This window comes from Melopsittacus undulatus, chromosome 17 (genome assembly GCF_012275295.1).
Source record: "Melopsittacus undulatus isolate bMelUnd1 chromosome 17, bMelUnd1.mat.Z, whole genome shotgun sequence".
NCBI lineage: Eukaryota > Metazoa > Chordata > Aves > Psittaciformes > Psittaculidae > Melopsittacus > Melopsittacus undulatus.
In genome coordinates, this window is record NC_047543.1 from 368146 (window position 1) to 396108 (window position 27963).

A 27963-nucleotide genomic window follows, 5' to 3' on the forward strand; every position below is an offset into this window, starting at 1 on the left:
CGGTGCGAGGGTGCCCGGTGCGGTGGTTCCTGGGGGGGGCTCCCGGTGCGAGGGTCCCTGGGGGGGGCTCCCGGTGGGGGGGGTTCCGTGGGGGAGGGGTGCTCGTGGGGGAGGGGTGCTCGTGGGGGGGGGGTCCCCGCCCCGTCCCTCAATAAAGTCTCTATTTTTCCACCCCGCTCCCGCTCCGTCTCTGCCCCCGCCCCGGTCCCCACCGGACTACATCTCCCATCACCCCCCGCGGCGCCGCCGTGACGCCCGGTGACGTAAGGCGGTGGGGCGGAGCTACACGGGGGCGGGGCCGAGGGTGATTGGCAGCTGCTGTCGCCAACGGGCTGCAGGGGGGGAGCGGAAGGGGTGGGCGGATCCGGAAGCGGAACGGGTAAAGGCGGAAGTGAGGGCCGGGGCCTGCGAGACTCACCTGCGGCGGGGAGCGGCGCTCCGGGCGGTGAGTGCGGCCGGGCCCGCACCGGGCACCGAGCACCGGGGCTGGGGGGGGAAGGCCGCGGCCTTTGGGGCCGCTCGGAGCGAGGCTGCGGTCCCCGCCCGCCGGTCCCGCTCGGGGCAGCGGCCGCAGCTGTAACCGGGAGCGGCCCCTCGGGCTGGAGGGAGGCGTTGGGGGGGAGCAGGATGGGCTCCGTCCGCGGTGCGCAGCGGGACCGGGTGCTCCTTTCCCGTCCCCTCTGTGTCTCGGGGGGCAGAGGCTGCCGGGAGGTGAACGGAGCGTGCGGCCCGGTGGGGATCGCGGCGCTGCCGTCGCGCTGTAACCGGTGAGCGGCTGAGGTGGAGCTGGAGCTCCGGGGGCTGAGGGCCCGGGCGGGCTCCCGGCAGAGCCGCCTGCAGGGAGGAGGTGACGCTCCCCGCTGGGGGCAGGTGCCATGGACGGGACCGTTCCCGATGCCGCTGGTGGTGAACGCGGCCGCTGCTCCCTCCGAGAGGCACTGGTGAAGTGCAGCCCGCGGAGCTGCGGCCTCAAGCGGGGCACGGAGCCTGCAGGGGAGCCTGGAAGGAGCCATGGATGCGCTGGGGAGCAGGGGGGTCCCCGGAGCCTCCACGCGCCCCAGCAGCGGCCAGAGTGTGGGGTGTGCGGGAGCCTGTGGGGCTCAGTCCTGCGGGAGCTGCTGCAGCCTCCTGGCCGGGCAGTGCTCGAGGCGCTGCTGTAGCTGCTGGGGCTGGGGGGGAGCTGCTCCCTGGCAGCAAACTGGGACTCGTACTGTAAACTGGGCTGCCAGCGAGCCCGAGCCCAGCACTGACCTTTAACGTGTTGCTTTTGTGTGTGGCTGGGGCAGGTCTGACCTTGACTGCTTCCAAGCGTAAGGAAATCGGAGGGAAGCGCCTATGCCAGGTACTATTTTAAGTCCCGTGGGGAACAACTTACATCTACTATTCTTGGCTTTTTGTGTGATGGGTCAACACATACTTGAGCTGCCCGGCTTGGAGTGTGACATCAGATCTGCTTTGCCCTGGGTTTGGGTTCCTGAGCCTGTGCTGATGGCAGGACTCTGATGCTTGGTTGAGACCAAAAAAAGGAAGAGGCTTCTGATTCATGTTGGCTTGACATGCTGTGCTGAGTGAACTTTCTTGGAATAGCCATTAATATTCACTACTGCCTTGGCTCTAGAAGTTCTCCATGGTTTCCTCTCAGCTCAACTGGTTAACAAGGTGAAAGAGATGTGACTGAAGAGGCTGAAGGATTCAGAATACTGTGGGGAGGCAGCTGCAAAACTATGCTCATCTTAAATGCATTCTTGAGGTGAGCAGGTAAAGCATGGCCCTATATAGACTCCTAAGGGGAAGAAAAGCAAAGCTTAGATTCAGTAACCGGGTCTCAGTGCTGAAATAATCTCACACCTGGGGCTCAACAGCATGTGTGTGCAACAAAACTGTCTAGTGGTGTATTCATGCCTTGTGTGCTTGGCCAAACTTAATTGTGGGGCTGAGAAGTGGAATTACCTTCATTACAGCAAAGCTCTTCTGCTTCTGAGGAGGGATCAGCCTGAGAATTGCTCTAGGCCCTGCTGGTCATCAGCTCTTGATCCTGGCTTCAAGTGCTGCGTGTGTAGTGGGTAGGTGGTCAGGGCATCTCCCTGGAAAAGGAGGGGGAAAGAATGCCAAGTGCTTTCAGACACAGGAAATGAAATGGGAACGCTTCTAATGAAGTGGGTGTAGCCCAAAGTATTTTGGTCAGCACACTTGAAACAGGGTAGAACATAGAAACGATGGAGTCAGCTCTTTCCTTCCCTTGGGGTATGAAGTTTGAAGTCCTCTTATGCAAGTTCTGCGAAGTTGTCAGAGTAACACTATGAAAACACTCCCAAGTGCTAGCCAGAGCCAGTGAACCTTCCCCAGAGCCACAGTGCTGGGGAAGGGTAAAGCTTCATCTCCATCCCAAGAGGAGCCCAGGAATGAGTTGCTGGTGTAGTTCCACATAAACAGATAAGAAACCCCTGGGTTTAATGTTTGCTTTTATTTGGTAGAGCTCCAAATAAGGAGCTGCCAGGGGCAAGTCTGGAAAAGATATCATGAAGGTCACTGATTCTCTTGCAGTGAAGATGACAGTTCTGTGCTCTGTGCTGTCGCTGATCTTGCCTTCTTGTTCCCAGAACTGCGGGTGCTATCTAAAGGCACATGTTGCTGGATTTCTGTGTTATTAGGCTGTGTTTTGAGGGCATGCTGAGCAAGGGACAGTTTCAGGAGCAGGGGTTCAAAGACCCTTGCCTGCAGAATTAAACACTTGGTGCTGTTGTTCAGTTTGGTCCAGACTGTGCTCATGGGTTCCTCCACTGGCCTCACTGTGCCTCATCTGCTGTGACATGGGCCCAAGTCTTTGCAGTGTCAAGGATAACCAAAAGGATACCTAAGCCTGGCTCCAGTCTATTCCTCTGTTCAGCTGTGGTGATCTAAGAGGACAGTAACAGCAGTTTTAAAAGCAATTAGTCATGCTCTTCTGCAGAATTAACCTCCCTACTGGGTTAGACATAGAACTTCCTTGTGCTGCCACTGTGACCAACATGCTAATAACTGTTGCTGCTGATACATAGTCAACTGTCTGAGCATTAAAAACCTGTAGCTCCAAGGCAGACTCAGGAAGTGGTGTGTCTGTGTACCTCACTGGGTGTTTTCAGGAATTCGTGGTAAAGAATAACCACTTAACACCCTCCTGAGGGGATGTGAATGGGGTTAAACTGGCTACAAGAAGGCTTGAGGGAGCTTGAGAACACCCTTTCACCCAAGTGCTGCACATCTTGACACAGTCATGGAGGCTGTGATATTCCAAAGGGTCAGATCAGCTCTGCAGGGTGCTGAGTGTTCCTGGCTTTGCTTTCAGGTGGCCTCTAGCAGATGTGGTTTTAAACAGAGCAGTCCCTTTGTGTAGGTGACTGTGTTCAGAGATCATCTCACCCAAGTACAGCACTGCTCTTCCACAAGCGCCTGTGGTGCCATCCTGCAGGCTCCCAGCTCCTTGCTGAGCTCAGTTGTGGCTGCAGCCTGGTGGCCTTGAAGGCTCAGATAGAGCTGTTTTGGAAGGGCTGCTCTGGGGGCTGTGGCTTTGCAGGTGTCAGGAAGCAGATGTGTGTATCAGAAGCATGGGAAGGAGCTGGGATTACAGATCTTGCTGCTCTTGTTCAGGGCTGTAGCTACCAACTGAAAGTCAACGTAAATCCTATTTACCTCTACAATAAAATGCATGTGCCCAAGTATTTGGGAGGTTTGGGCATGAGACTCTATAGAAGACCTGTGTCTGAGCTGATTTAGGGCTGTGACTCTGCACTTCAAGGCTGTAGTGCAGCTCCTGACAACTGCAATGACCAGTTCCCAATTCAGGGCTGCTACTGAAGCTCCAGCTTCCAGCCCTGCTGATCCAGAGACTGAGCCCTTTGTTTGTGGAGGGAAGTGCATGTTGGCTGTAGAAAGATGAAGTATTAAAACTGATCAGACTTTATGGGGCTGAGGGACTGGGGCCATCAAATCTGCTTCCTGACTCACCTCATCTCTGAGAGCTGGGTCTGTGGCTCTTTCCCCTGCAGCACAAGAAGGCTCTCGCAGTGTGTTGGATGCTCAGGGTGGCCCCTTGTGCTGTGCTAATCCAGCCTAGGGGAGTCTGGTGTTCTGATGGGTCTCACTCTTGCTGCTGGCCCTGCTCCTGGAAGCTGCCTGTGGTCCCAAAGCTGGCTCGCTCCGGGTGGGAGCAAGGCAGCACAAGCTTCCTGCTGGCGATGGCCGGCTGCCCATTCGGTGTGAGGTGAAGCAGAACCACTCAGTAACTTCAGGGCTTCCTTTGCCAAGGAATTCGTGTAACACTGTCAGCTATTTAACAAGATAAATACTTCAGTGGGGCTTTTGTCTTGAGGATCTTGATTCGAAGCCAACAAATCCCTGGTGAAATGGCCTCTTGCATAGCTCGGAGCACGAGCAGCCCTCTTGGGTTACTGGATTCTTCAGGATTGGGTTTCTGACTCTCGCCAGCTTCCAGAGGAGTCCTTGCTGCTGGGTGAGCACAGGGCAAAGCCAGCAGGTGCTGTAACTGTGTAGAGGGTCTTGTAAAGCACTTGTCTCGTGCAGGGCTTAACATGGGCATCGGACAGGAATTGTGCTGTGGACATTGGGGTTCTCGTATTGAGCTGGTTTGTCTGCAGCAGCTTTGGTGCTGTTCTCAAGCATCCCAAGAGCTGCCTTGCTCTGGGGGAGGTGGGGGGGCAGCAGTGCTGACATGAGCCTTCCCATTCAGGGCTCTCCAATCCTTGAGCTCGGTATCGATGGAGTGCACCAGATCCTGTCAGACAGGGAAGTGCTGAGAGGTGCATAAACCGCAGGAGGGACAGGCTTGGAGTTCTGGATAGCAGCAAGCATTGAAACTGAACCAAGCAAGCAAGAGGCTGCTCCCAGAGCTCCCAGTGACCAAGGTGGGGTTGTTGCTTGTGTGGTGCAGAGCTCCTGCGTGTGCAGGAGGCAGGTAGGGCACACAAACCAGCATCACCTTCCTGGCACAAACTGTGCCTTCAGCCACTTCCACCCCTGGGCACGGTGGCCCCGCAGTGATTCTGGTCTGCGGCTCGAGCGTGACCTCGTGTTGTCCTGGGGATGTTCTTGTGGACACCAGCAGGGATGCTGAGCTGGTTCTGCTCTCATGGATGCGCTTAGCCTGAGACCCCCAGTGAGCAGTGTGGGTCATTGGAACTGCATCTGTCCACCCAAAACACCCTGAAGGTCTGGCAGCTTCTCATGTGCATGTGAGGCTGTGTAACCCCACAGCCAACGCTCAGACACCTTTAGGGGATGATCAGGTTCTCCAGAGCTAAAAGTGGCCCAAGTCTCTGGTTGCTTCGCTGCTTGCTCTGGTCAATAGCTCTCCACGATGACCTGGCCATGCAGACACGTTTGCCTCATTCTGTCTGGGCTCCGGTAGCACAACCAGATGGAGAAATGAATCGAGATGTGTGAAATGTAGGTCGTGGCAAGACTTGAGGATGTCACCAAGCTCACTTCCTTGTTTTGCTCTGGGAATCACCCCTATCGTGTTTCAGGTCATAGCTGGGCAGAGGCATGATTCACGTGGCGTTCACTGTGCCGAGTGTTAGTCTGAAGCAGCAGCAGAGCTGATAGACTGCGAAGGGAGTGCAAGGTTAAACAAGCACAAGCTGGTCCCTGGCAAACTCTGCTCAGAGGAGGAACTCAAAGGTGGGAAGCTTTGCAGGCTGATGCTGTTGAACCTGGCGGCAGCTGGAGCTGCAGAGTGCAGCTTCCTCACTGCCCAGCAAAACAAGTGCCTGATCTGCTTCCTATCGAGCTTTCTCCTCCTTTGAAAGCAGTGTTCTTCACTGCCTTAACCCAGGAGTGGGCAGGTCACTGAAAGCAGTGGCTTCTCCACAGCTCTGGCTCCTGAAGCATCTCGCTGCACTGATGTTACTCCTGGTTCCTCTCTGGCTTCAGTGAACGGTACTGACTAAAGCCTTGCTTCCTGCTCAAACCAATTGGAGGTTCAGTGCCTCTAGGTCAGAGGATGCACAAGTGCTTTTGTGTTTTGAATGCTGAAGAGGTTCTCCAGCCCATGGCACTAATGGGCTAGCCCTCTGGATGAGCTCAGGCTGAAGTGGCTGTATGCTTCCTGTCAGACTATGGAGCTGAACCTCACAAGTGGGCAGGCTTAGCCCTGGACAGCAGGTATTTGAAACTCTCCTTTGGTATGGAGGCAGCTCTGAGCCTTGTTCACAGGATGTGATGTTCCCACTTCAGACCCCTTTCAAGCTGCTCTGAGGTTTTATTTGTGGATAGATGCTGAATGTACTCAGAGCACCCCCAGAGTGACTCTGGGGGTACATGGAGAACAAGGAGAAATTGCCTTTTGGGGGGACTGTGTGCAGTTGTCTGTTAACCAGAAGCTTGGGTTATGAGAGCTGAAGGGAAAGAGGCAATGCAGAGCAGATGCAATCAGTTGTAGCATTTCTCATTGACAGGAAGTGGGAGTTGTGATGAGTACAGGAAATGTGCCTAAATCTGTGTATCTGCACTCCAAGTACTCCTGTTCTCTGCTGGGTGCAGTTGAGCTAAGTGCTTGGGAAGGCACTGAGGCTTCACTTGTGGTTACTATGGATGAAAACCAGCTTGCCTTACAGTTCTTGCAGTGGTTTTGTGCTTCTGCCTTCCTTCTGCTCTAAGGTGCAGTATTTAATGGCTTGGGGTGAATGCCTCTAAACTACAGCCTACCTATAGAGACTGCCTTTGAATGCCTCGTGACCCTAAGGCCTGACAGGTATCTCTGCTTCCCATGACTGCTTATGTGTGGCACTTGAACACCTCTGTACTGCCTGGGTAGGCTGGAGTTGCTGCCCTGGGAATTCAGGAGAGGAGGAAGCAGCTAAAGGTCAACCTCTATGAACTGAGTAATTGTTGTCCCAATAGATGAAGCTCTAATAACAGCAATTGGTGTGTGCCTGCTCTTTACCTGCCTCACCCCAGCAAGGTGAGGCAACAGCCACACACAGTGGAGGTGGTGGGGAGGGAAGGTTGTGCTGTCAACATCCCTCTCCAAGGGAGACCTGGGATGCTGCTGAAGGAGCTGCTGACTGACAGTGGTGCTGCAGCTTGTAGCTTCCCCCATGGTGGCTGCAGATCAAACCCACCCTCTGGAACTGGTGCGACTGGTCCATGACTGTGTCACTAACTCCGACTTCCTCTTCCCAGTTGCAACCTGCCTCCAGGTGGATCCCAGCACAGAACCTGCAGCATCCTTTGAGCCTCACTGCGGCCACCATGGCAGGGCGAGGAGGAGCTGCTCGACCGAACGGCCCAGCAGCTGGGAACAAGATCTGCCAGTTCAAGCTGGTGCTGCTGGGGGAGTCGGCGGTGGGGAAGTCCAGCCTGGTCCTGCGCTTCGTCAAGGGGCAGTTCCACGAGTACCAGGAGAGCACAATTGGAGGTGAGGCCAATGCTGAGTGCCTGCAGCTCACAGGGGCCTGGTGAATGTGCTCCGAGGGCATCAGAAGTGCTGATGGCTGCGGGGCTGAGGCTTTTGCTAGTGCTTTACCTCTGTTTGCAGTTTGTTTGTTAGTGTGAAGATCAGCACAGCAGAGGATAATGCTATGGCAACCGTGTGCTCTGCCTCTGAGGCGTCCTCGCTTCCAGAGCTTGAATTCTTGCTTCTAATTGGAGCTGATGCCTTCAGCTTGGTTTATAGCCCTTAATTATCTTTTCAGAGCATGACCTGGGATTTGGGGGCTGTTTCTAGCCTGATACTCTGAACTACTTCCACAGCTCTTTCAGGTCTAGTTCTTGAGCTTGACATCATTAGCACGGTGTCACCAACCAAAGGGCAGGCAGCACCTGGGTCTTGGGCAGTGATATTAGGAGGTATGTACTGAGAAAAGGCTTCATTTATCCCTCTAGTAACCCATGAAGAGAGTAAGCAGAGCTGTAACTATAGCTTATGGGCAAGGAGGGCTCAATGCTCTGCTGCAGAGGGTCATGTGGGCATTCTGCTGTTCTTCAGTCTGTATCTAGGGCTGGTTGCTTTTATCCTGGATGTACCACAGGGTATTATACTTGCTGGAACAAGAAAATCACCAGTTACTAAATTGGGGAGTACAGTGTAACTGAGCTGACTTCAGTGCTTTGGCACTCTGGTGCTCTCCAAAGCTAATCCTGGTGGTGATGCAGCTGCACTGGGTGATGTGTGAGGAGGCTGCTGGGGAAGTGACTGTCAGTGCTGCTGCTCCCACGGCTGGCTGCTGCCCAGGCTCTGGGGGCCACCTTCCTGTCGGCTGCGTGGTGGCTCTTGGGCTCCTATGTGCAAGGAGTGGATGCTATGGCAGAGCTGTGACTTCACAGCAAGCAGCTCTGCACTGGCCCCTCTCTGGGGCTTCTGCTGCCAAAGCAAAGCTGCTGCAAGCCCCTGGCTCCTGCTGCAAGCCCCTGGCTCCTGCTGCAAGCCCCTGGCTCCTGCTGCAAGCCCCTGGCTCCTGCTGCAAGCCCCTGGCTCCTGCTGCAAGCCCCTGGCTCCTGCTGCAAGGCTCTCCAGGAGGAGCTGAGGCAAACTTGCACCTTCTCTTTCAGCTGCCTTCCTAACACAGACGGTCTGCTTGGATGACACGACGGTGAAGTTTGAAATCTGGGATACAGCAGGACAGGAGCGGTACCACAGCCTGGCACCCATGTACTACCGGGGGGCCCAGGCAGCCATCGTTGTCTACGACATCACTAACACAGTGAGTAGTGGGCAGGGCTGTGGGTCTCTGCTGGGAGGAGGTGGCTGTGCTTGCAGCTGATGCTTCTCAGCTCCCTGGAGAGTGGCTGGGTTCAGAGTCCCTGCAGATGCCTGCCTGTAGGTGCTGAGTGTCTGAAACCTGCTTCTGGCCTCTTCCTCCCTTGTGACCAAGGCTAAGCTGATAAAGGATCCTGCTACAAAGTGCTGTAGAGGCAGAAAACTTCTTCCAGGAAAGCCTTGTTCTAATCATATCTTCAGTGTGGATTAGTAAGAGGCTGCCCTTCCTGACTGCTGCCTCCTGTTTGCTTCCAGGACACATTTGTACGAGCCAAGAACTGGGTGAAAGAGTTGCAGAGGCAGGCTAGCCCAAATATTGTAATTGCACTAGCAGGAAACAAGGCAGACCTTGCTACCAAGAGAGCTGTGGACTTCCAGGTGAGTGGGAATCCAGATCAGTTGTTACCCAAGCAAGTCAGGGAAGCAGCTCTTTGCTCAAGTGGGGGAGAGGGTGGCTATGTGCAAAATGCCTTGAGGGAGAGTGGAAGTCCAGGTTTAGTGATGCTGAGGACCCCAGGATGCCACCTAAAGTGAGCTGCAGCCTGCCTTTCCTGTGTGATCCTTTTGTTGGTAACAGCTTGTACTTGTAGCTCCTGTTGGTAACAGTTTGAATGGAGAGAATAAGGCCCACAGAGCACAAGCTTCTGTCTTCAGTTTCTCCTGGTGCCTTACTCATCCGGGGCTGCTGTCAGCAGGGTAGGAAACAGCAGCTTGTAGGTACAAGACACACGAAGAACCATTCCCAGCTTGTTCTGTTCTTTGGAGCTTCTACCTTAGAGTCTGAGGCAAACCTTGAAGGAGAAGCTCTTATCTCAGACCTCTGCACAGGCTGGCTGGTGATGCATTGACAGGCTGTATTTCCCCCACCTAACCAAAGTACAAGGTGATGTGCTGCTCAGGGCAGGCTGTGCGCACACTGGGCTCAAGGGGCTCACAAGCAGCCTGCTCTGCTGTTCCCCAGCTAGGCTGTTGGGATGTTGGCCATGCAGCACGGTTGTGTGTGTCTCCTCAGGCAGGTCAGGGTGCTGGGGAGGGGACAGAGTTCCTTTAGTGCTTAGTCTGCCAGCAAGGGAAGCGTGTAAAGCCTGCTTGGGCCTCCTGTTGGCAGGGTGCCTTTACCACTCCAATGTGATTGTTTGTAGGATGCACAGACATATGCAGATGACAACAGCTTGCTGTTCATGGAGACGTCTGCAAAGACAGCGATGAATGTGAATGAAATCTTCATGGCAATAGGTAAGAGCTCTGGTGCTGTGGGGTGACTGGGGTAGCTCAATGGACACCATGGGGGCTCCCAGCCCTGCTGGGTTGGAGGCTCTGCCTGGGGAGGACCAGCTTGGAGCCTTTGCCCAGAGCCTGTTCCCTCTCCCAGTATGGGAGTGGGGCAGGTTGGCAGCCAGCCCTCGGGATGGGTTTGTTTCCTGCCCTCGTCTGCAGGCAGTGCCCAATCCTGATGTGCTGCAGAGGATGGGGCTGGGTTGGGGATTGGCCTCATCCCTTGGAGCCACCTCACTCCTGCTTCCCTTGCAGCCAAGAAACTGCCAAAAACCGAACCGCAGCCGGCGGCAGGCGGCACAGGCCGGAACCGTGTGGTTGACCTCCAGGAGAGCAGTCAGCCCAGCAGGAGCCAGTGCTGCAGCAACTGAGCAGGCAGCCCCACCGGAGCCATGGCCCTGGAATGACGTGACTGGAATCCACGCTAACAATCGCACTTAACCGTAGAGCGGCTGCTGCCGGTGGCTGCTGTGATTTCTCCATCCCTTTCTGATCATAGGCTGGAGGGAGTTCTTCCACCTGCACCTTTCTGTACAAATACTAATTCAATTCTAAGTCTTAAGTCACTTTTTTAATATATGAACTTCTGCTCTTCCCTCTTCCTGGTGGTGGTGGATGCACGACCTGGTGCTGCCCAGGTCCCACTGTACTGTAGTTCACTATTGGAAACAAAGGGATATTGAGACTAGACAGCCTTGTTTCACATCACCCGTATGTAAAAGCTGAGGCTCATCCTGGTATGATATGCCTAGAACAACCACTAAACTGTAGCATTAGAGTGACAAACTCTGGCTCTGCAGCCACTTATTGACCAAATCAATGATGAGTATTCTGGGGTGGGGCAGAGGGAAGCGAAACTGGTTTCTTCTGTATTTTGTATTGTATGTTTCATCATGTAACCAATCAGTATCTTGTCAATATAGTACATCCAACGAGCTGCCTGTTGTCTTTCTTTGTGTTGGACTCCAGCATGCCAACTCCTCTTTTCTATCTCCGGTTCTGTCACGATGCACTAATCCTGTTGCGACTTTTGCAGACAAAACGGAAATCTTGTATAGAAAATTGTCCTTTTTTGATGGTTGTGATGCCACTGATGTTGTTAACCCTGCTCTGAATCCACAGGGGTGACGGATGGACGGAGGTGGGCTGGGGGAAGCCTCGGATAACGATGTATTGCGAAAGGCTGTAATTCCACACAGTATGAAGGGAGGTATTAAAATGGCTTCTGTTGCCAGACTCTAACTGATGTTGGCTGCTGCCTAGTGCCTAATGCAATGTCTTATGCACACTGGTATTTAAGAGGAACTGTTGACTTAGTCTTCATCACAAACTTCAGTTTTGTGTGATTAAAACAAGATTTTTATAAACCTATCCCATTCACCAATGTTCATGTTTCTTAATCAGCTCAACCAGGAGGGGAGTGGAACCTAACGCTTGTGCTGGGCTTTGGGGGGGGTGTACAACACAACACCCTGCTCATCCCTAGGGAAGCCTTCCTGGCAGGGAGGAGTGGGTTGTGTCCATTCCGGGATCAGCGGCTCCATGGAGCAGCACAAACTCTTTACCATGGGGCTGCAGGAGCCTGTGCTGTGCTGGAGGCAAAAACTCATTGCCTGGTCCTATAGGGAAGCAATAGTGCAAGTTGGGAAGAGGTGGGGAGCAGCGTGTGGAGGGGCTCAGGGATGCTGTGCTTGACTATTGATGAGCAGGGACAACCTCTGAGCCTGGAGGATGAGGCCTTGGAAGATGCTGCTCTCCTGTTGCTGCTGTGTGCACCCCATGAGGGAGGCCTGGAGTCAGGGGGGATGATGGAGCATCCCCTGGCAGCTCTGCTGCTGCTGTGCTTGGCAGAGGGTGAAGGTTGTGCTGGGCTGGAGCTGGAGCTCGCTGCCTCTGCCTGCCTGTGGGGTGGCCTCTGGAGCTCTGCTATAGCCTAAGTGTGTGCCCAGCCCTGGGGTACCTGGGGATGAAGCTGTCTGAGCAGCCTCAGCTCCTGGGGGCTTCATGCTCTGTCCTTGATGCCTTTGGCTCCTGCTGCCTTTCCTTAAAGCCCTGGAAGCAGGAAGGGTCTGGAGGAACTCGGTGACTGAATTCCCGATACCTGGAAGCTGGAGCACAGGCTCCTTCCTGTCAGAGGAGCTTGGGACCCTGGTGTGGGACACATCCGAGGTGTCCTTGCTTCCAGCAGGGTTGGGACTGATGCTGCCGGTTTCCCAAGGCACCAAGAGATGGGTGGGCCTCTTGGAGAAGCGTTCCCCCAATCCCAACTGGGAACAGTCCCATGGACACCTCGTGCGCTGCTGTTGCCATCTGCTGGCTCCTTACACTTGGTTCCTGGTTGATGGGGCTTCGTTTCTGAGCCTCCATCTGTGGGATGGGGTCCGGCTGCTGCCGGAGTGTGTGTGAGGGACCTGGATCGGGGCTGGGGACCTGGAGGAGGTCCCAGAGCCTCCTCCCTTGATGCTCTGCTGCCATAGGGAAGGGCTGTGTGAGCACAGAGCAGCTCTAGCACAAACAGGCGTGCCTGCGTGTGTGCATACCTGCTGCCTGCCCAGGCCTGAGCAGGGTGTTTATGCGTTGCCTGGATTTGGGATTTACCCTCCCTGTTGCTGGGATTGTGGCAGCAACTCCTTTCCAAGATGGGGGGGGGAACTTGTTATAGTGGGGAGACCCAATACCCAGCCAGGCTGCTCAATGGGGCTGTTCCCATTCAGTGGAGCAAGGGGTTATAGAGCTGGTGCTGGCGGTACATGGATAGTGAAGGAGCCTGCTCCTAGGAGAGCTCTGGCTCAGGGGAGTGGGGTCCCCTTCTCTGCTGGGAGATTCCTGCCACCCCCACCACGAGCATCCTGGTGCTCGCAGATCCCTTCCCTCTGTTAGCTTGGTCCCATTTTGGGCTACCATGGGGCAGCATCAGGGGCTCTTCCCTCCCAGTCTGCCCAGCTCCACCAGCACTAAGAGCCGAGAGCAGGACCCACCTCCCCATCACCCAACACCAAGAGAGCACAAGTGTGTTCCATGCAAAAGTACTTTTATTGGATACAAAAGCATTCCAGTGTAATGAAAACTGACATCATTGATGGAGCTTGTCCAGGCTAACGCCCGGCACTCGCTCTGGTCCTGCCGCTGGCTGCCGGCTCCGTCCTGTTACACCTGAGCTTTGGTGGCAGCTCCGTCCTGGGTGGCTGCTCCAGGATGCGAGGCTGTGGTGCTGACCTGGATGGGCACGTTCCTCTCCGGGGCAGCCGGCAGTGCCAGCCGGGGGGCCTCGATGCGGAGCTGCCCCTCCTTGGACAGGGAGCACGTCAGCGCCTCGACGTCCACCTCCTCGGGCACGTCCCACTCGCGCTTCAGCACCTCGTACTTGTAGGAGAAGGAGCCTTTGTCATCGACGTTCTGCGTCTCCTTCTGCCCCACCAGCACCACCTTCCTGCCCACCATCTTCACCGACAGCTGCTCGGGGGTGAAGTTCTTCACGTCCTGGCAGATGGAGAAGCCCTCACCGGAGCCCTGGGTCAGGGCAGTGCTGGTGCGCGGGGCTCGCTCCAAGGCGTTGGCTGCTTGGCTGCTCAGGAGCTGCTCGAAGCTGCTCATGAACTCCCGAGCTTTCTCCATCTCCTGCTGCAGCTCAGTGAAGATGGTCTCTGCGTGCGGCCAGAGGGTCCTCACGGTGCCCAGCTGGGAGGCCAGGGCGCTGGAGGCGAATGGTGCCAGATGCATTCGGCAAAGCATCGCTGCTGGTGCTGCTGCTGGTGCTGCTGGTGCTGCTGGTGCTGCTGCTGCTGCTGCTGCTGCTGTTGTCCTCTTCAGTGGACTCTGTGCCCCAGCTCTGCCGCTCGCAGCTTTTATTTCCCCTCGCAGGGGGCGTGGCCTCATCCCAAAAATCACATCATCGTCGGGAGAAGCGCTCGGCTCTTTCCAGCCCGTTCCAGTTCATTCTTCTTACTCACCACGAGGAGAGGCAGCGCTGACGTCGAGCTCCGCATACCTTTGCTCTTAGTCTTGCGCCTCTGCTCCCCTGGATTATAATTAGCAGCATCACCTCAGCCTCCAGTCGGGATGCCTGAGCCGCCCCTGCCAACAAGCTGTGGCCTTCCCAGCAGGGTGCGGGGCCAGGCTCTGCCCCTCCTGCCCTCTCCCCCCTCATCTGTGCCCTGATTCCCCTCAATCTGCAGGCAGAGGAGCCCCCCCTGTCCCCCTCCCACCCCTTAGCAGGACCCTCAGGTGCTTTGGGGGACCCTAGATGAGACCAGGAACGGGTCCTGGGCCTCTCCCTGGGCGGGTGCTGAAGGGCCGGGACATGACCGGGGGCGGCCCCGGGGGGGTCTGGAATGTGTGAGAGGCAGCGGGTGAGGTAGGAACGCATTGATTTGGGGTGGGACTGTCCCTGTACGGGCCGCAGTGGTGCTGAGCCCCCTGCAGGGTTCATGGCAGGCTCTGCTCCCCCCCGGGCCCCGGTGCTGCTGTATCACGGTGTCTCTGCAGAAACCCGAGCTCCCCGCAGTGACCGCAGCTCCCTATTTGCGGCGTGTGACTCGTCCCCGGAGCGGGTGCTGCTATTTTGGCCGGTGGATAATCAGCCTCTCAAAAATAGGCGATGGCTGCAGGAGGCTGCGTGGGGAGAGAGCGTTCTGGAAGGGGAACACCCCCGGGCAGGGAGGATAAAACCCGCAGCTCCGGCTGCTGCCCAGCATCGCCACAGCCCCTGCAGGGAGCAGAGCCACAGCACACACCGGGAGCACGCACCGGGAGCACACAGAGATGTTCTGCCGCTGGCACTTCATGCCTCCCACCTCCAGCACCCTGTTCCCGTGGCTGGGACCCGTCCGCACCCTCTGGCCGCATCCAGGCACCCTCTTCGCGGAGCTGGAGCGAGAGCTGCGGCTGGAGATGGAGAGGGCTCGGGAGTTCATGAGCAGCTTCGAGCAGTACCTGACCAGCAGCAGCAGCAGCCGGATCGGCATCACCGCTGAGCGAGCCCCCAGCGCCAACGCAGCCCTGACCCAGGGCTCCGGGGAAGGCTTCTCCGTCTGCCAGGACGTGAAGGACTTCAGCCCCGAGCAGCTGTCGGTGAAGGTGGTGGGCAGGAAGGTGGTGCTGGTGGGGCAGAAGGAGACGCAGAGCACGGACGAGAAGGGCTCCTTCTCCTACAAGTACGAGGTGCTGAAGCGCGAGTGGGACGTGCCCGAGGAGGTGGACGTCGAGGCGCTGACGTGCTCCCTGTCCAAGGAGGGGCAGCTCCGCATCGAGGCCCCCCGGCTGGCACTGCCGGCTGCCCCGGAGAGGAACGTGCCCATCCAGATGGGGCCGGCGGTGGCGCAGTCAACAGCCAACACCGACGACGGAGACGAGCGGGCCAAGGCATGAAGGGGGAAGGATGGGGCCGGGCTGAGCCCGGAGCCGGGGCAGCCGCAGGGCCGGGGGGCTCTGCCCAAACCTTGTGGCTTTTTTGATATTTAATAAATATTCATCACTTTTACATGTGTGATTTCCGTGTCCCTCGCACTGCTCCCGGCCCTGCCGCGCTGCAGCAGCCGGGGCACCGGACGGGGCCGGCGCAGGGCACGGCCCTGGCAGCTCTGCCCCATGGACGGGCTCCAGCGCTGGGCACGCTCCGGACACCGGACCCGCATCCCCGCGGTGGTTCCGTGTCGGTCCCCCCGTGCCCTTCCCCGTGCCCCGGTGCTGCTGGCACCTTCCAGGCTCCGCCGGATCCTTCTCGCCCCATCCCGCCGCCAAACCACGGCCCTTAGCAGCGGAGTGGGCGTGGCCTCCCATACATGGAGATGGGGGCGTGGTCACGCTCCAAATGAGGGCGAAGGAGGCGGGGCGATGATCTGAGGCCACGCCCCCGTGTTTCCATGGCGCGCCACGGCTGGGGGCGGGGCATCATCCCAAATACGGCTGGGGGCGGGGCCACGCTCCGTACTTGGCGGAGGCTCCGGAGCGTTCCGTGGGTACAGAGCGCCGCAGGACCGGGCACGGTACCGGGTACCGGGTACCGGAGGGGATGCTCCAACGGGAAGTGATGGCCCCGCCCCGCTGGCCTCGCCCCGGGAGCGGCTCTCGGGGTTCTTGTTCCCCTCCGTGCCCGGACCCCGATCCTCCGTGTCCGGTAACGCTGCCCTCAGAGCGGCCCCGGAGCTGAGCCCCGGTCCGAGGCTGCGGGCGGCGTGACCGGACCCCGGGAGCACCGGATCCACCCCCCCCCCTCCCAGCGGCGGAGGAGGACTACGGATCCCGGCGTGCCCGGCGCGCAGGCGCAGTGAGCGCGGGGCGCACGCCGGGCCCGGCATGGCGGAGCCGGAGGCCGCGCAGCCCGGACGGCCCCCGCCGGGCCCGGGGCCGGCAGCGGGGACCGGAGCTGCGGGGTCCGGAGCGGGGTCCAGTGACCCGGCCCGGCCCGGGCTGAGCCAGCAGCAGCGGGCGAGCCAGCGCAAGGCGCAGGTGCGCGGCTTCCCCCGCGCCAAGAAGCTGGAGAAGCTCGGGGTGTTCTCGGCCTGCAAGGTGCGGGAGCGGCACCGGGAGCGGCACCGGGAGCGGCACCGGGAGCGGGGGGGGGTGCGGGACGTGCATGGGGGGGGTGCATGCGGGGATGCTGGGGAGTTCATCAGGGACTGCGGGGATGGGACGGGGGTAACGGGGTCAGACTGGAACTGGAGGTTTAGATGGGATCTGAGGGAGAAGTTCTTTAGTGTGAGGGTGCTGAGGCACTGGAATGGGTTAACCCAGGGAGGCTGTGAATGCTCCATCCCTGCAGTGCTCAAGGCCGGGTTGGATGAAGCCTTGGGGGATATGGTTTAGTGTGAGGTGTCCCTGCCCATGGCAGGGGCTTTGAACTGGATGGTCTTAAGGTCATTTCCAACCCTCACTATTCTGTGTGCATGGGGTGCAGGAGGAGGGTGCTGAGCTGTGTAAGGAACTGCCAGGACATCCTATGGAAGGCGCTGCGGGATCCTGGGCTGCACACGGGGCAGTTGGGAGAGAGGCTTCAGGCTCTGGGTCCTGCAGGGTGGGTGCTGGGGTGGGTAAATGGGGCTGGGTGGAGGGAGCTCTGCAGGGGCAGTTGTGTGGCCGCTCAGTGACGCCTCCTCCTGTCCCTCATCCCAGGCCAATGACGCCTGCAAGTGCAATGGGTGGAAGAACCCCAACCCTCCCACCGCCCCCCGCATGGACCTGCAGCAGCCGGTGACCAACCTGAGCGAGCCGTGCCGGAGCTGCAGCCATGCGCTGGGTAACGGCCCCTGGGGGTGCCGGGGACACCCCCTGTGCAGGGGGAGCAGTGCTGACCCCCCCATCCTGCTCTCACCACAGCAGACCACGTGTCCCACCTGGAGAATGTCTCGGAGGAGGAGATCAACCGGCTGCTGGGCATGGTGGTGGATGTGGAGAACCTCTTCATGTCCGTGCACAAGGAGGAGGACACGGACACCAAGCAGGTGTATTTCTACCTGTTCAAGGTGTGTCTGGGGCTGGGCACTGCGCATGGAGGGGCTTGAGCAGGGGTCCCTTGGCTTTGCTGAGGAGCTGGGGTCTGGCTCTGGGTGTCCCACCAGGACCTGTGCTGGGAATGGTCCCTCCCCTGGGGAGGTTTAGGGGTTAGGGTTAGGGTTAGGGCATCATTGGAGGTGGAGCCGTTCCTGGGGCTTCAGTAACCATGTGCCACATGTCCCTGCAGCTCCTGCGGAAGTGCATCCTGCAGATGAGCCAGCCTGTGGTCGAGGGCTCCCTGGGGAGCCCCCCCTTTGAGAAACCCAACATAGAGCAGGTGAGGCTGCTGTCAGCACTGGTCCCGTGGCCTGCAGCCATTGCACGGCCTGCTCCTGGTCTGGGTGCAGCACCCGGTGTCCTTCCATCACCCCTTCCTCCTCCAGGGCGTCCTGAACTTCGTGCAGTACAAGTTCAGCCACTTGCCGCCCAAGGAGCGGCAGACCATGTACGAGCTCTCCAAGATGTTCCTGCTCTGCCTCAACTACTGGAAGCTGGAGACTCCATCCCAGTTCCGGCAGCGCTCACAGAATGACGATGTGGCCACCTACAAGGTCAACTACACAAGGTGAAGGTGGGAGAGGGGCTGAGCCTCCTCCTCCCTCCCCTGCACGGGGCTGAGTGTTGTCACCTCACTCTCCTGGGTTGTTGCTCCATTCGGAGAGCAGGCATCCGGTGGGACACCACTTCCAGACCACACCATCCATGACCCCCCAAGCTCTGCTCTCCTCATCCCTGCGTTCAGCAGTGGTGTCCCGGGAGGGATGCAGGGCTCTGGGATGCTGGTCCCAGCCCCGATCCTGGAGCGTGTCCCTGTCTCCTAGGTGGCTGTGCTACTGCCACGTGCCGCAGAGCTGCGACAGCCTCCCCCGCTATGAGACCACTCACGTCTTCGGGCGCAGCCTCCTGAAATCCATCTTCACTGTCACCCGCCGGCAGCTGCTGGAGAAGTTCCGGGTGGAGAAGGACAAGCTGGTGCCGGAGAAGCGGACGCTGATCCTCACCCACTTCCCCAAGTAGGTGCTGGATGTGGGGCTGGCTGCGGTGCTGTGGAGGGGTCTCCTCCTCGCACACCCAGCGCAGCTGCTGTGCTGCTCCCTGCCAGGTTCCTGTCCATGCTGGAGGAGGAGATCTATGGTGAGAACTCTCCCATCTGGGAGGCAGATTTCACCGTGCCGGCTGCCGAGGGCGCTCAGATGGTTTCTCGCCCAGGTATCGGGGAGCAGCCGCCCCAGCTCAGGGGCTGTAGGACACAGGGACGAGGGTGTGATGAGTCCTGGCACTCACGGGCATCGTTGGTCTCTTCCAGCCGCGGTCAGCACCGTGGCCGTGCCCACTGCTCCGCTCTTCAGCAAGAAGCTCAGCAACAGCAGCTCTGCTGCGAGCATGGATGCCAGCACCCCAGAGCCCCTGCCAGGTATGACCAGTGCAAGCAGGGGCCTCCCTTGGTCCCTCCTCGTGCTGGACATGCCCTCTGCTCCGCTCTGCAGGGGAGAAGCGGAAGCTGCCGGAGAGCCTGACGCTGGAAGATGCCAAACGCATCCGTGTCATGGGCGACATCCCCATGGAGCTGGTGAACGAGGTCATGCTGACCATCACGGACCCTGCTGCCATGCTGGGCCCTGAGGTACAGGCTGGGGGATGACGAGGCAGCACCAGGCCCGTGGAGCTGCTCCCTGGGGTCAGGCTCTCCCTATGGAGAGGGCGGTGGAGGCAGTGACCCCCTCCGTGCCCCCCAGACCAGCCTGCTGTCGGCCAACGCGGCGCGGGACGAGACGGCGCGGCTGGAGGAGCGCCGCGGCATCATCGAGTTCCACGTCATCGGCAACTCGCTCTCGCAGAAGTCCAACAAGAAGATCCTGATGTGGCTGGTGGGGCTGCAGAATGTCTTCTCGCACCAGCTGCCCCGCATGCCCAAGGAGTACATCACTCGCCTCGTCTTTGACCCGTGTGTGGCTGGGGGGGGGTGTGTGGGGCTGGTGTTGGGGGTCCCCTCTCACCCTGGGCCGTGCTGCCCACAGGAAGCACAAGACCCTGGCGCTGATCAAGGATGGACGGGTGATCGGTGGGATCTGCTTCCGCATGTTCCCCACGCAGGGCTTCACGGAGATCGTCTTCTGTGCTGTCACATCCAATGAGCAAGTGAAGGTGAGAGTGGGGGGGATTTGATGGGCACTGCATGGGGGTCCCTGGCAGCCCTGTGGGGTTGTGGGTCCCAGGGTGGTCTCACTGTCACTGTTAGAGCCCAGGGGTGTTCCAGACCTCCCCAGCACTGGCCAGTTCCAAGTGGCAGGAATTGCTCTGGGACATCTTCCAGTGGCCTGTGTCCATGGCTGGGAGGGGGTTACGTGTGTCCCGTTTGATGGAGGGGGTCCCTCTCTCTTCCCCAGGGCTACGGGACCCACCTGATGAACCACCTGAAGGAGTACCACATCAAGCACAACATCCTCTACTTCCTCACCTACGCAGACGAGTATGCCATCGGCTACTTCAAGAAGCAGGTGAGCTCCCCCTGAGTTGGCTTCCCCTGATCCTCCTCCCTCCTCCCCACCCCCCTCATTTGCCTGTTCTCTCCTAGGGCTTTTCCAAGGACATCAAGGTCCCCAAGAGCCGCTACCTGGGCTATATCAAGGACTATGAGGGAGCGACCCTGATGGAGTGCGAGCTGAACCCCCGCATCCCCTACACGGAGCTCTCGCACATCATCAAGAAGCAGAAGGAGGTACATCCTGCGGGAGGGGAGAGGTGCTGGCCCTCGGGATCCATCCCTTGAACCTCCCCTTTCCCCCTGCAGATCATCAAGAAGCTGATCGAGAGGAAGCAAGCGCAGATCCGCAAGGTCTACCCTGGTCTGACCTGCTTCAAGGAGGGTGTGCGGCAGATCCCCATTGAGAGCGTCCCCGGCATCCGTGAGTCCTGTAGGGAAGGGCTGGGGCAGGAGGGCTCCATCCTGCCCTACCTGCAGGGGTGGATGTGGTGATGCTGACACTTGTCTTCCAGGAGAAACAGGATGGAAACCACTGGGGAAGGAGAAGGGGTGAGTGCTGGGCTGCTCCTCACTCCTGCGCTGGGATGGGGAGCTGGGAGTGCTGGGATGGAACGAGGCTGCCCACCCTGGGCACTGCTTTTGTCCTGCAGGAAAGAGCTGAAGGATCCGGACCAGCTCTACAACACCCTGAAGAACCTCCTGGCCCAGATCAAGGTGCGGGCAGGAGCAGACCCTGTGCTCCAGAGCCAGGCTGCCCTGGGCTGTGCCCTCAGGAGCAGATGGGGTGAATGGGCATGCAGGGAGCAGGACCCCCGTGTGCTGGAGCAGGCAGGGGCTGCCTGCACTCTTATGCTGTACCTTTCCTTCTGCCCTATCTCCAGACCCACCCCAGTGCATGGCCCTTCATGGAGCCGGTGAAGAAGTCGGAGGCGCCAGACTACTACGAGATCATCCGCTTCCCTATCGGTAGGGGGTTGTGCCCAGACCCGGGCGGGATGGGGGAGGGAGGGCTGGACCCCCTGTGCTGTGTGCCCCATGCTGGAGCATCATCACTGGGGCAACGGGAGGCCCAGGACAGTGCAGAACAGAGGGGGGCGAGTCAGGACTCTGGGTTGGTGTCCGGCTCCATGGCTGGAGGCCGCAGGGCCTGGGGGACCTGACCCTTCCCCACTGCCAGACCTGAAGACCATGACCGAGCGCCTGAAGAACCGCTACTACGTCACGAAGAAGCTGTTCATTGCTGACCTACAGCGCATCATCACCAACTGCCGCGAGTACAACCCACCCGACAGCGACTACTGCAAGTGTGCCAACACCCTCGAGAAGTTCTTCTACTTCAAGCTCAAGGAAGGGGGGCTCATTGACAAGTAGGGGAGCTGGCCATGACCCCCCCAGGCCACCGGCTCCCCAGGGGAGGGACAGGGCTGCCTGTGGGGACCCAGCCCTGTGCTGCAGGCAGGGCCTGCTGGAGGTTCTGGTGCTGTGAGTGGTCTTCCCTTAGGCATCAGGGGCTTGTGTCCCCATCTGCTGCCTCTCCAAGGCTCTGGCCCTGGGGCTTCCCTACTCCCCAGGGTCGTGCCTTTCACTGCCCTGGTTCTCCTCCACAGGGCAGGGGCACACAAGTGCTTTGGGGTTCTGTTCCTGGCCACGCACAGGCAGCCCCTGCCCGTCCTGTTGAATGTATGGTGGGGCTCAGCCCTGCCCGCCTTGGCCTGCAGGCAGAGATGCTGCTCGTGGTCCAGGCTCGTGCTGGGAGGGGATGCTCTGTCCTTACATCCCCAGCTCCTGCTGCCTCTGGCTCTTTCCCTGCCTCTGCTCCGGACGGGAGCTCAGCTGCAGCATCTGCAGCCCCCTCCCTGCCTGCACAGCCCTCCCTGTCTGCTTCTGCTGCCCATTGGGGTGTTGGGTTCTGGCAGCCTGGGTCTGCTGTGTCCCCCCCCCCATGGGGGTCAGTGCCTGCTCCCATCCCCTCCTGCTGCCCCCTCTTTGGGTGCTGGGCTGGGGCACCCCGGACCCCAGCAGCGAGTTCTTGTCCGTCCATCGCCCCCCCCCCCCCCCCCCCCCCCCGCTCGCTCCCTTGCTGCCTTGTCCTTGCGTTGTCATCACTGGCTGGGTGCCGGTGCTGCTCCGGCCCCCCCCGTCCGTTCCTTGCCCCCCTCCCCCCCCCCGTTCCACGTGACTTTTGGTTTGTTTTGGTTTTTTAAATAAACGTCCTTGTGCAGGCCCAGAGCAGCGGCTGAAGGGGGGGGGGGGGGGGGGGGGGGGAGCCCGACGGGGCGGGCCCAGGATGGGGGTGGCCGGGGCGCGGCTGCAGGGGGGGAGCCCGACGGGGCGGGCCCAGGATGGGGGTGTCCGGGGCGCGGCTGCAGGGGGGGAACCCGACGGGGCGGGCCCAGGATGGGGGTGTCCGGGGCGCGGCTGCGGGAGCTCTGCTCCCTTTCGGTTTCGGTTCCGGTGCCGGTAGCGGCCCCATGGAGCTGCGCGGGTACCAGCGGGCGGCGGTGGCTCCGGCCCTCGACGGCCGCAATTGCATCGTGTGGCTGCCCACGGGCGCCGGCAAGACCCGCGCTGCCGTCCACGTGTGCCGGCAGCACCTGGAGAGCCGACGGGGCGGGAGGGTGGCGGTGCTGGTCAACAAGGTACCCCCCCCCGGACCCCCTGCCCTGCCCGTGCCACAGCAGTGCCCACGGCCGGGGCTGAGCCGGGTGCTGTGGGCGCAGGTGCACTTGGTGGAGCAGCACGCCCAGAAGGAGTTCCAGGTGCTGCAGGACGCGTTCAGGGTGGCTGCCGTCAGTGGGGACAGCAGGTACAAGATGTGCTTCGCCAGCGTGGTGAGGCAGAGCCATGTGGTCATCTGCACGGCACAGATCCTGCAGAACGCACTGCTCAGCACCGAGGAGGATGCGCGCCTGGAGCTGACGGGTGGGCGCTGGACCCTGCACCCCCCTGCGACCACCCTGGCTCAGCCTCCACCACTGCCCGGGGGCTCCTGCTCCGCTCATCCCAACCCCTGCCCTTGCTGGTGCAGATTTCTCGTTGTTGGTTATTGATGAGTGCCACCACACGCACAAGGAAGCCGTCTACAACAGAATCATGGTGAATTACCTCCAGCGCAAGCTCGACGGGCAGCAGGACCTGCCGCAGGTCCTGGGTTTGACAGCATCTCCCGGCACTGGGGGGGCAACCTCCTTTGAGGGGGCTGTGCAGCACATCCTGCAGGTAGGTCCTGTGTCAGGATGGTGTCCTTGGGTGTTCCTTGGGGTGGGTGTTGATAACCTGGTGTGCAGGCCCTGGGGAGGGCATCCCCAAACCCATGGGGCTGCTGCATCGCCCGGGGCTCTGGGCTCGGCTGGAAGCAGGGTCTCACTCCCTCAGCTCTGCGCCAACCTGGACACAGAGACGATCACATCGGCGCAGGAGGAGGGGCAGGAAGTGCAGAGCCATGTCCCACAGCCCAGGAAGCAGTACGACCTGTGCCAGCACAGAGCGCAGGTGAGGGGTGCTGAGCACCAGCACCGTGTCCCACCATCCAGTTAGCTCAGGCCGGGGTGAGGAACGGGCTGATGCAGAGCTTTGGTGCAGGGGTGCCCTGCAATCAGCTCCTAACCCCAGGCTGTGCCCCGAGGCCATCCAGAGGAGCATCCTTCTGAGTACCTCAGGTCCTGAGCCCCTCTCTGCTCTCAGGACCCCTTTGGCGAGCGGCTGAAGGAGATGATGGAGCAGATCCAGCGGCACATGGAGATTCCCAGCCTGCCGCAGGACTTTGGCACACAGGTTTACGAGCAGCGCATCGTGGAGCTGGAGAACAGAGGTGAGGGGGTGCGGGTGAGCTGGAGCAGGGCCGGTGGCACAGGGCCGGCTGTGACCGCGGTGCCCGGTGCTCCCCAGCGGCAGAGTCCCTTTGCCGTCGGACGCGGGTGTGCGCGCTGCATCTGCGCAAGTACAACGATGCTCTGCTGATCAACGACACCGTGCGCACAGTTGACGCCTTCCAGTGCCTCCAGCAGTTCTATGACACCCGGAAGGACACGAAGGACCCCACTGAGCAGTTCCTCAGCGCCACGTTTGAGGGTGATGGAGGGGTTTGGCGGGGGGGCTGATGCTGCATTTGGGATTGGGGAGCCCCCCTGACACCTTGCTTGTATTGGTACTGGAATGGGTTGCCCAGGGAGGTTGTGAATGCTCCATCCCTGCAGTGCTCAAGGCCAGGTTGTATGAAGCCTTGGGTGCCATGGTTTAGTGTGAGGTGTCCCTGCCCACGGCAGGGGGGTTGGGACTGGATGAGTTTAAGCTCCTTTCCAACCCAAACCATTCCATGATTCTATGAACAGAGAACAGGGCGACCCTGCAGGCGCTTGCTGGGGACCGGCGCTACCAGAACCCCAGGCTGGACAAGCTGGAGGCGATCCTGCGGGAGCACTTCCAGCCCCCAGGTGCTTCTCGCGGCATCGTGTTCACCACGACCCGTCAGAGCGCGCACAGCCTGCTCAGCTGGCTGCAGGACACGGCCACGCTCTGTGGGCCGCACATCCGCGCTGCCGTCCTCACCGGCACCGGCTCCAGCAACCAGACCAGGCCCATGACACAGGTGAGCACAGGGGGGAAGGATGGGACCGACCCCTCTGCACGCTGCGGGTGCTGCTGGGGCTCAGAGCCCTGTGCAGCTGCTGAAGCATCACCATGGTCTCCATCCAGAACGAGCAGCAGGATGTGATCGAGCTGTTCCGCAGCGGAGCCCTCAACCTGCTCTTCTCCACCAGCGTGGCCGAGGAGGGCCTGGACATCCCCGAGTGCAACATCGTGGTCCGCTATGGGCTGATGACCAACGAGATCGCCATGATGCAGGTACCCGCATGGGCTCCCTCCGGATGCTCTGCATGGCCCCGGGGGAGGATATAGGGATTAAGGGGAGGTCAAGCCATGTCCCCCCCTGCATCTTGCCCTTCTACTGCAGGCTCGGGGCCGTGCTCGTGCTGAGAACAGCGTCTACTTTGTCCTTGCCAAAGCCAACAGCAGAGAGGTCTCCCGTGAGCTGCTCAACGAGGAGCTCGAGGAGCTGATGGAGAGGGCGATCAGAGCAGTGCAAGCCATGCCGGAGCAGGAATACCGCCTCAAGGTGCCTGCTGGGCACTGCCCTGAGCACCAGGAGGGACAGGCAGCTCCTGCCGGTGTCTGCTGCTTGGGCACAGCTCCCTGCACCCTGGTTTTGGTGTCCTGCTCTTCCCTTGGGATATGTGGTAGGGAGATGTGCATGGAGCAGCGCCCTGCTCCTTGTGCTCTCCAGGACACCGCGTCTGCCTGCAGGTATATCCCTTGCTGCCTGTGCCCATAGCCCAGCACTGACCCTCCCCTGTCCTCTGCAGATCAGGGAGCTGCAGCAGGCTGCCGTTGCCAGCTGGCTGATGAAGGAGGCCAGGATCAGCGAGCAGCAGCAGCAGCACGACCCGGACACCGTTCACCTTTACTGCATCAACTGTGGTGTGGCCGTGTGCCGCGGCAGCGACATCCGCACCGTGGAGGGCATGCACCACGTCAATGTCAACCCCAGCTTCGGGTAGGAGCTGGATGCTGGTAGGGATGAGTTGCTGCTCCCCATTCCAGGATGGGCACACCGGCTGCCAGCTCCGTCTTGGGGACACCGCTCCAGGAGGGGTTCAGAGCACATGTGCCTGCCTGTTTCTGTCCCCTGGACCATTATCCTGAGGTATCTTCCGGTCCTTCCCTTGCAGGTTGCACTACAGAGTTTCCTCAGGGAAACTCCAGTTCCCGAGGACGTTCAAAGACTGGGAGCCCGGCTGCCGCATCGCATGTGGGGGGTGCAGCCAGGTGAGTGCTGCAGTACCATGGGAGCTGGTGGGGCAGCAGGGGCCGTGCTTGTGCCCCAGCTCCTGGCTGGGGAATGGAGCTGTGGGTCCCTCCTGCACATTCCTGTGCGATGTGTGTGCTGCACATGTGGGATGTGGCCGTGGGCCGGTGTTCCCAAAGGGGCTGTACCCCACTGCTGGCTGTGATGGTCCTCTCCCTGCCCACACAGGACTGGGGAATGCAGATGCTCTACCGGCAGGTGAAGCTGCCCATCCTCTCCATCAAGAACTTTGTGGTGGAGAACCCAGCTGAGAAGAGGAGGTACAAGAAATGGAGCGCTGTGACATTCCCTATCAAGGAATTTGACTACGTGGAGTACTACTCCAACACCTACGGAGAGTCCTTCTAGCACGGGCTCTGCTCCCATCACCTTCGGCATTGGAGTCTCCATCCCAAGCCATGGCGTGCTCCTCTTCTCCTCACTGGACAGGGCCACTGCAGCACATCCCTTTGCTGGAGCTCTGACTGCAGGAGGAGACTTTGTTGCGCCCACACAAAGGATGGGACTCTGAGATGGGAAAGCTCCCAAACCCTTCCCTGCCTGCTGGTGGCTCCTCTCCATGCTGTTGCCTTCCCCTCCTGCCCCCAGCACTGCTGGGCTCTGGGGCTGTCCCCCCAACCCTGCCAGGGACATGGCCCAGCATCGCTCATGCGGCCTCCATCCTGCTCTGTGCATTGATGGTTCTCATTAAAGCTACAGCAAGGGAAGCGTTGGCAGCTTCACTCCTCGGGAGAGCTCGCTGTGTGCAGGCAGGTCCCTATGGGACCACCCCATTGTCGGACGGAGAAACAGATCCCCCCATACTGCCAGCACAGGGGATCCCAGAAAGGCGTCTGCGAGTGCCTGGAGCCGTCTGTGTGGGGCTGCCCCAGTCCTCCCCATCCCTGCGGACCCACTGCACCCTCCTGAAGACTGAACCTTCCAGGGCCGAGGACAAGGCTCGGTCCCTCCAGGGCAGCTCAGCCCTGTGGGATTGCAGCCAGAGCCGAGGATGGACTTGACCTTCAGGCAGAAATCCCAGAATCCCAGCCTGGTTTGAGCTGAGGGGTCCTTAAAGCTCCTCCAGCTCCAACCCCTCCCACTGGAGCAGCTGCTCCAAGCCCCTGTGTCCAACCTGGCCTTGAGCACTGCCAGGGATGGGGCAGCCACAGCTCCTCTGGGTACCCTGTGCCAGCGCCTCAGCACCCTCACAGGGAACAGCTTCCCAAATGGAAGCGCTGCTGGGGCTGAGCCTGAGCTCAGCCCGACCCGGCTCGGGGGGGGCTCGGGTTCCACGTCCCCCGATGCTCTCCCACCGCCGGTCGCTAGAGGGAAGCCCCGGCCCGGCCACGGGGTGAGGGCGATGCCGGTGCTGCCGTCGGAGCAGGCTCCGCCGGTGCCGCCGCTCCCTGCGCGTCCCTTCCCCGACGGCTCCGGTGTCGGTGCCGGCCCGGGGCCCTCCTGCTCCGTCTGTCGGTGCTCCCAGCCCAGGACACCGCGCACAGGGACCCTTGGGGGCAGCAGCACCGGGATCCCAGGGTGGGATCCGCACCCCGAACCGGTCCCCTCTCGGGGCAGGACCCTGGCACTTCCCTGCAGGAAGGCCGAGCCTGGAGCAGACATGCGGCTCCTGCCCTCAATGGGCCTTAGCCCAGTTTCAGGTGGTGGTAGCCCCGGGGGAGACATGAAACCAACCTCCTGTTCATCAGAAAGTGGGTAATGAGGCCGTTTGAGTTATTTGCAGCTCTCTATGGGCTCAGGTGGCCTCTCCTGCCTCTCCCCAGGCACAATCCCTCCTGCAGGGACCCCAGATCGTTTTGCTAAACTCCAATTGCCCTGATTTGTGCACAGAGGATCCAGGCTGTGCGTTAACCTCATGGGTGCTGCGAGCTGCAGGCAGATAGGGCCTGGTGGCTGGCAGATATTGTGCTGTACGGGAAGATAAGACCCCTCTCCAGGTAGCCAATAGCGTTCAGGTGATGAGACGGAAACGACATCGTAGACCTAGGTTATCTAACGCTGTGTTCTCTCTCAATAAACACCATTTGCCATCACCACATTGGTATCTGTGGGCATCAGGACCCAGCAGCCACAGGTAGGCCATGGAGCTGT

At 59.9% G+C, this 27963-nt stretch overlaps 6 protein-coding genes across 6 annotated transcripts; 4 read left to right on the top strand and 2 right to left on the bottom strand.

Moving 5' to 3' along the window:
• Positions 1 to 282: 282 nt before the first annotated feature.
• LOC117437097 (skin secretory protein xP2-like) lies at positions 283 to 1013 on the bottom strand. The gene is made up of 2 exons (XM_034070286.1): positions 419 to 1013; positions 283 to 332 (listed from the first exon to the last, which is right to left on the bottom strand). The coding sequence occupies exons 1-2, from the start codon at positions 1011 to 1013 to the stop codon at positions 283 to 285; spliced, it is 645 nt and encodes a 214-aa protein (XP_033926177.1).
• RAB5C (RAB5C, member RAS oncogene family) lies at positions 368 to 11401 on the top strand. Its single transcript, XM_034070077.1, has 6 exons — positions 368 to 445; positions 7180 to 7414; positions 8548 to 8699; positions 9011 to 9133; positions 9898 to 9991; positions 10286 to 11401. The coding sequence occupies exons 2-6, from the start codon at positions 7249 to 7251 to the stop codon at positions 10399 to 10401; spliced, it is 651 nt and encodes a 216-aa protein (XP_033925968.1). The 5' UTR covers positions 368 to 445; positions 7180 to 7248; the 3' UTR covers positions 10402 to 11401.
• A 1643-nt stretch (positions 11402 to 13044) lies between these two features.
• On the bottom strand, positions 13045 to 13826 carry HSPB9 (heat shock protein family B (small) member 9). The gene has a single exon (XM_031042666.2). The coding sequence runs from the start codon at positions 13760 to 13762 to the stop codon at positions 13178 to 13180; it is 585 nt and encodes a 194-aa protein (XP_030898526.1). The 5' UTR covers positions 13763 to 13826; the 3' UTR covers positions 13045 to 13177.
• Positions 13827 to 14636: 810 nt separating this feature from the next.
• On the top strand, positions 14637 to 15509 carry LOC101881113 (heat shock protein 30C-like). Its single transcript, XM_013130920.3, has one exon. The coding sequence runs from the start codon at positions 14792 to 14794 to the stop codon at positions 15395 to 15397; it is 606 nt and encodes a 201-aa protein (XP_012986374.2). The 5' UTR covers positions 14637 to 14791; the 3' UTR covers positions 15398 to 15509.
• Positions 15510 to 16324: 815 nt separating this feature from the next.
• Positions 16325 to 22047, top strand: KAT2A (lysine acetyltransferase 2A). The gene is made up of 18 exons (XM_034070194.1): positions 16325 to 16537; positions 17141 to 17264; positions 17345 to 17490; positions 17709 to 17798; positions 17905 to 18086; positions 18343 to 18534; positions 18624 to 18730; positions 18828 to 18935; positions 19009 to 19145; positions 19258 to 19466; positions 19540 to 19666; positions 19909 to 20019; positions 20097 to 20240; positions 20313 to 20427; positions 20519 to 20555; positions 20657 to 20720; positions 20888 to 20972; positions 21184 to 22047. The coding sequence occupies exons 1-18, from the start codon at positions 16325 to 16327 to the stop codon at positions 21375 to 21377; spliced, it is 2385 nt and encodes a 794-aa protein (XP_033926085.1). The 3' UTR covers positions 21378 to 22047.
• A 430-nt stretch (positions 22048 to 22477) lies between these two features.
• On the top strand, positions 22478 to 26533 carry DHX58 (DExH-box helicase 58). Its single transcript, XM_034070195.1, has 12 exons — positions 22478 to 22645; positions 22727 to 22928; positions 23035 to 23225; positions 23382 to 23498; positions 23691 to 23817; positions 23895 to 24077; positions 24338 to 24594; positions 24702 to 24851; positions 24961 to 25122; positions 25370 to 25560; positions 25736 to 25832; positions 26041 to 26533. The coding sequence occupies exons 1-12, from the start codon at positions 22478 to 22480 to the stop codon at positions 26218 to 26220; spliced, it is 2025 nt and encodes a 674-aa protein (XP_033926086.1). The 3' UTR covers positions 26221 to 26533.
• The last annotated feature ends 1430 nt before the right edge of the window (positions 26534 to 27963 follow it).